Source organism: Pteropus alecto, unplaced genomic scaffold, assembly GCF_000325575.1.
Source record: "Pteropus alecto unplaced genomic scaffold, ASM32557v1 scaffold95, whole genome shotgun sequence".
In the NCBI taxonomy this organism is placed as follows: Eukaryota; Metazoa; Chordata; class Mammalia; order Chiroptera; family Pteropodidae; genus Pteropus; species Pteropus alecto.
Window position 1 is genome coordinate 21,765,234 of NW_006441071.1, and position 6,264 is coordinate 21,771,497.

Here is a 6,264-nt window from a genome sequence, read left to right on the forward strand (position 1 = left end):
GAATGAATCTTTGGGGCGCTTGACTCGCGCCAGCGCGTAAATCTCTTTAGTCTTTCGGGAAGTGGCTGTATATTAATACAAATTCAGGAGGGAGGACAGAGAAATGGGTAAAACCACGACTCCCACACGGGAGCTCTCCTTTGAGCCCTTTGGAAAGTCTCGCTTTTGCTGCCCCGACCCTGGAGGTCACAGGCAGGAGAATCCGGCGGCGCTAGGACCTGGTTGGCGTCTGGCTGTGGCTGCTGTTGGGCGGGCAGGCGGAGGAGGGAGAGGAGGAGGGGGAATGTGGGAAAGGAGGGGTGTTAAGGGGGGCGAGGGGAGTAATTTATGCAGAGCAGGCGCTGCTGCCATTGCCGCTCACTCTCCTCGCGCGCAGTTTGGAGCCGGAGGGAGCGCAGGGAGCAAGCTAGCAGGCGCTAGGAGCCCGGGCCAGCAGAGGGGGCGCCCGGCCGCTGTCTGCACCGCCTCCACCGTGCTCAGGGGCCCCGGGAGGACAGAGGGCGAGTCGGAGAGTCCGGGAGCCGAGCCCGGTGAGACCCAACTGCGGGAAGGCGCCTGCCCCGTTCAGCCACCTCCTGCGCTCGAGCCGGGGAGCGCCCGCCGACTGCCCCGCGGGCCGGAGAGCAGGGAGCACAGGTCCCTGCAGCCCCAGGGATGGTCTAGGAGCCGGTGTGAGGCTCGCTGCTCTGCTCCCTGCCGGGGCTCGCCGCCTCCTGCCAATCTCCTAGGGCTGCAAGCCGCGGCGGCCGGGGGCTGCGCGCCCGGGCGGCCCAGGCCGGAGAAGTTAGTTGTGCGCGCGCCGCTTAGTGCACGGAGCCAGCGCGAGAGAGAGGCAGCGAAGCGCCGGGGCCATGGGCTGGGGGAGCCGCTGCTGCTGCCCGGGACGGCTGGACCTACTGTGCGTGCTGGCGCTGCTCTGGGGCTGTCTGCTCCCTGTGTGCCGGACGCGTGTCTACACCAACCACTGGGCAGTCAAGATCGCCGGCGGCTTCCCAGAGGCCAACCGCATCGCCAGCAAGTACGGCTTCATCAACATAGGACAGGTAACGACAGGCTGGCCTGGCCCTCGGCCCCGAGGCTGCCCGGGGAGGGAGGATTCCCCCGCGACATCATGCTTCTTGTCTTCTCGTCAATCCCCTTCCCCCTCTTCCAGATGTGCTCTCTCAGCTGTTGCTCTAACTCTTGAGTGATGCTCACTCTTACTCTCTTTACACATACACTCACTCCCCAAAGTTGTTGGGGTTTGCGTTTTATTTACTTGTTTCTTGCAAGCCGTGGGGGACAGGTAGGATCTATGGAAAAATCATGAGTGTGCATACCCCACGAGTTATTTCAGACCCGATTGGACCTTTTGACATGGAAATTAGGGGAACACTAGTAGCCTGAGCTTTTTTGAGGGGTAAGCACTGCCCTGGTTCTGGCTTCGTATGGATTTTTAGAGCTGGAGTTAGAGGGAGACAAGGAAGGGAAAGCCTTTCCTGCTCGGACCTGAATTTAGCCCAGAAAGAAGTTTCCTCTTGGGCCAGAGAGCCGCTGAGAGCTGGAGATGCAGGAGGCTCGGGGACTGAAGCTGGAAGGATGGAGGGAGGCGGAGGGAGGGAAGAGGGTGGTGGCGTGAGCACAGATTTTGGGAAAGACCTCCCGGCTTCTTGGCCTCTTGCGTGGGATCCGTGTGTGGGCTCCCGGAGAGGGGGTCAGAAGGGGAGGTGGGAAACGTCCGAGACCCGCTTACCAGGTTTTGCTCTCCCGGTCCCCCGCGCCCCCCTCCCACCCCACCCCCCGCCCTCCCGTAGGGACATCCAGAGCCCAGAGGAGGCGTGAGGCGAGAGTTGGGTGGTAGGCAGCAGGGCGCAGGGGTTTTGCGGGGTACCTCTCGAGGGCTTTTGGCAGAGCTGCCCTGATGGGGTACAATGAGTTGAGTGGCACTAAAGGGATGATTGTGAACGCAACAGATTTGGGAGTACCTCCGGGCTAAATTGCCTTGGCTTCCTTGTTCTTTCCAGAGAGAAATGGGATGGAGAAGGCAGTGTTAGCGACTTCCAGAAAGTGTCCCTCACCCCATACTCACACACCTTCCACTCTCTTCTTTGGGCCTGGCCAGATGCTTGAGGTGGGATGACTCTGCTTGAGGTGGGATGCTAAGGTGGTCGGGGCACCCTCGCAGTAGACGCACTTCTGGGACTGCCGGAGATGCACGCGCCCTGTGTGCCCTGCCACGGTGAAGCGAGTAGGGGCCAGCTGGTGCCGCTGAAGCAAGAGAGCACAGACGGTTTCTGATGTCAGTGTCCTCCACGTCCAGGAATTCGAGCCTTGGAGCTGGGGAACCGGGCACCCTCAGAGGAGGCAGAGCCGCTGTTGCTGGCTGCATCTAGAAGGAGCTACGAAGTGCTGGGGGTGGAGGTGGTTTGGAGGAGCGGGAGCACAAGGTCTTACACTTTGCGGGTCCAGAGGGAGGACACCGTCCAGAAAAGCCAGTCATGTGGAGGACTGAGAACAGAGCAAGGGCCACAGTGTATGTCCACCCCCTCCCCAAACTCTCCCCAAACACACACCTGGAAGGAAGTCAGGGAAGCCAGCCAGATTTTGTTGCCTGAGTGTCTATCGTCTTCCAGAGAGTTCCATTCAAATGGCTTGTTAGGATTCCGCTGCCTTCTTTTTTTCACTGGAAGAAAATACTAAGTCTGTTCAAATCTTTTTACACGAGCTTAAAGTTGGGTGTTGCATGTGACTGGGGAGGTAACTTGGAAGCCAACACTGACAGTAGCTGTGCTAATCTTTCCAAAGACATATCTCTCAGGTTCAGCTAACAGTGAATATCTCCCATATATCAGGCATATTTGGAAGAATAAGTTCTTGAACATACACTGTTTTCATAATCCACAAAACGGCCATTTTTGATGGATATTACTTCACATACAGCAAAGAGGAAACCGAGGCTGGAGAAGTTGACTGGCAGAGGGTCACCCAGCTAGACAGTGGCAAAGGCATGATTCAGATCTAAGTTTCTTTGGTCCAGGCCTACTCCTCTGTGAATACTGTCTTTTAGAGAATCCCTCCATCCCAAAGGGGGAAGGAGGAAGAAAGCAAAATCCTCATTTCCCTGAATTTTGATTTAGTAGCTCAGTAGACTGGCAGCAAACATCCAGCTACTTAATTCACAGATACTTCATTCAAACAGACCTGGACTTCTCGAATCTAAGAGCATCATGACTTTCAAGGACCAAAAGACTTGTATCTAAAGGAACTTGTTAGATAGGACTTCGATATCCAGAATATCTATGAGTGAAAGAGATTTTACCAAACCCCTTTTGAGCAAGACAATATTATAGTGTTCTGCAACCTTGCCTGACTTTTTACAAAGGGCCTTCTAATGAAGATCTATGGTTTTTCATTTAAAAAGTAATACTAAGAAAGATTACATACAAATACACAGACACTATTTATGGTGGTTTTTATAAGGCCAATGAGGAAATTTAGTGCTTACAGAAGTTACAGAGGCCCCCTTGAACTGATGCCATAAGCAGTGTAAGAAGATCAGCTATTCTTACAGTGGAAAGCATTTCCTCTGTAGATCAAAGGAGAGTAACCCTATGCTAAGTCTTTGGGGTGGTAAATTGAGTTCACACCTGCAATATCATTGCACTGTAAGGGCCAACTGTATTTCTTATCCATTCTTAACTGCTCTGACCTTTTAACGCTTTAACATCCTTTTGTTATTCTTTCTTTTCCATCAATAAATCAGCTGTGCTTCAGTTGAGGGCAGTAACTACTTTGCAGAGGTCCCTGGAATGTTCTCCTGTTTTTACCCACTTAGGCTTGGGGCCCCACCTCATGTGTAACAAGTTGGAACTGAGACCTGTTATTGTTTCTTAAGTCATCTAATATCCTGGTAGTATTTTTGATATCTTCAGTATGATGTTTTAGGTGAATGAGGTTATGAATTTTCACTACAGTAAAGGTACAGTTTTGACTATTTACTCAGAATATCAGTGTAATGCTTTGTTTTGCATCTTAGCATTTAAAAGCTACCAGAGGTAAAGTTTCTGGCCTGGGGGTTTCTACATAAGAAAAAAAAATAGGCATGCTTCTTGTATTCATGAAAAATAGGATGTACAAAGTAACAAAAGAGCAAGCATACAAACAAATGCAAAAAAAAAAAAAAAAGACATGCTTGACTTCTTGGAAGGAAGAATGGGGTTTTCTTGCCTTAGGTTATAGAGATGCATTGTGTTTAGATAGCTTTTCACATACTGTTTATATTTTGTGAAAGGTTATGCCTTAAAATTCTGAAATGATGCCATAATTATTATTAGTAGTCGCCATGTCAGCATATATCATTTTGCTTGATATTAGTGTCAGATGTGTAATGCCATACCTTTCTTCTACAAGCCCTGACTCCAAGCCCTCTTAGTATCTAGTATGACCAGCACCTACTGTGCTGGCTGAGGGTGGTGGGTGTGCCCGCCTGTTGATCTGCACTAATTGTGTGATCTGACCCTTTGAACTAACAGTGTAATGGTGAGAGAATGGCATAAAGGAATAAGACCTGACGTAATGTTAATTGTGAACCTTTGGACTAAATCTACAAACCAGAAGGAATTAATTTCTGGTTATTTGAACACAGCGAGGCGGTCCCTGTGAAGGTTTTTTGCAGTGTGCGAAAGCTATATTCATTCTTCTGTGAATTGCTTATACTCCTTGATTTCAAGCTGAGATTACAGTAGCAGAAACCCCTCCTTAAACCATGTAACTTATCTTGAGCAAGGTTCCAGAAGGATGAAGCGAGATGCAAGCAATACTGGGGAAATATTTTACCTGAAGTTCCCATTGAAAACATAGACTTGGAAACTCCAGAGATGCTACTTGCAGGGTCTTCGAAAGTAGACAAGTAACTGAACTTACTAGAGTCCTGTGCCTTCATTTGTAGAACGATAACTCTCTAGGTAATAGAGTTTAAATTGACAGTGTGTTGCTCAGCACATAATTAGGCTTGCAGTGAAAGGTTTGTCGAATCTGAATCTGAAATAAGCGAGATTCAAACTTTAGGGTTAAAGGAAGCCATTTTTTAAGTGGAAGATGCAAAGTGTGAAGATCAGGAAAATAAAATTTTGATGCCTGGGTACATACGGATTGATCCCTGTGTGATACATCTGGCTTGGCACAGGGCAGCTCTTCACGCCCAAGAACCTTAGTCCTGACCTCCACTAGCCACTGTCACGTGCAGCATTCTCATGAGTGGGAGAACCTTTCATGAGGAAAAGTAGTTCAGAGTGCTTGACCTGGCGATGGCAGGTCTGTTGCATTAACCTCACAGACTGGGAATAACTTGTATGTGGCCACTGGGATTTTGGGGGTCTATTTGAAATGGAAAACTGCATTTTTTGTGAGCCCCAAGGCAGCTGAATTTGCCTTATTCCTATCTTTCATGAGTTTATATTCAGAGGTCCTAACCTTAAAAGGTCAGCCAGAGAAGCAGGGCAGTGTGCTGGGAAAATGTCCAGTGATATCTGACTCTGGTTAAGGGAGGGAGTCCTGACCCAAAAACATCCCCTGGGCAGGGAGGGGTATTTGTGATGTCTGTTCAAGTTATGTGAAGTAGTGTCTGGGTTTTCCCCAAGGCTGAAGTATCTCCAGGCATCAGGCATCAGACATCACGTATCACTTTGCCTTGGGACTTTATCACTTGGCTAATTCAGTTCGGATTCAATGACAAAGAAAGCTGACTTTGGCTTCCTGGATGATAAAAATGAATGCTTGTTTCATGCATGCTAGAAGATATATATGTATATATATGTTCATGTGTGCATATCTGTTTATCAAAGTTAAACTTGTACATAGTTTAGAGTGAAATTACTCATGCAAGTTTTTCACTAGTTTCAGTAGATTGCATTTCTGCATCTAAGGATACCAAGAAAGAACAATCAGTGCCAATAAACTCTTCAGTTTGGGTTATTCCTGGGAGGAAAATGAGAATGACAACCGGAAAGAAAACAAGACTAAGTCAGGTTTGAGTGAAACGCCAGGGTTTTCTTTTTATTAACCAAACTGACCCTCCAGTGCCTCATATTTCAAGCAGGAGACCTTAATACCTGCTCAGTCCACCCTGGAGAGTTACTGTGAAATCAAGTGCCTTAATAATGAACATGAATATAGAAATCAAAGAAGACATGGGAAGCATTATCTGATCTAGAAGGGCCTCAAGGAAATGCAGAGGCTGCTCAAGGTTAAAGGAGAGAGTGCTGTCGTTTATGGGGGTTTCTGTAG

The 6,264-nt window shown here is 48.8% G+C and overlaps 1 protein-coding gene across 4 annotated transcripts in view; it reads left to right on the forward strand.

The window, feature by feature from the left end:
• The first annotated feature begins 323 nt into the window (after positions 1 to 323).
• PCSK5 (proprotein convertase subtilisin/kexin type 5) overlaps positions 324 to 6,264 on the forward strand; it is a 404,343-nt gene continuing 398,402 nt past the window's right edge. For 3 of the 4 annotated variants that reach the window (XM_015594534.2, XM_025051431.1, XM_025051430.1), the window contains exon 1: positions 342 to 1,043. In XM_015594534.2, the coding sequence (XP_015450020.1) occupies positions 852 to 1,043 (192 nt within the window). In that variant the 5' untranslated portion in view covers positions 342 to 851. Of the gene's footprint in view, positions 1,044 to 6,264 lie in introns of all 4 variants that reach the window. The other variant, XM_006918450.2, reaches the window with a different exon arrangement.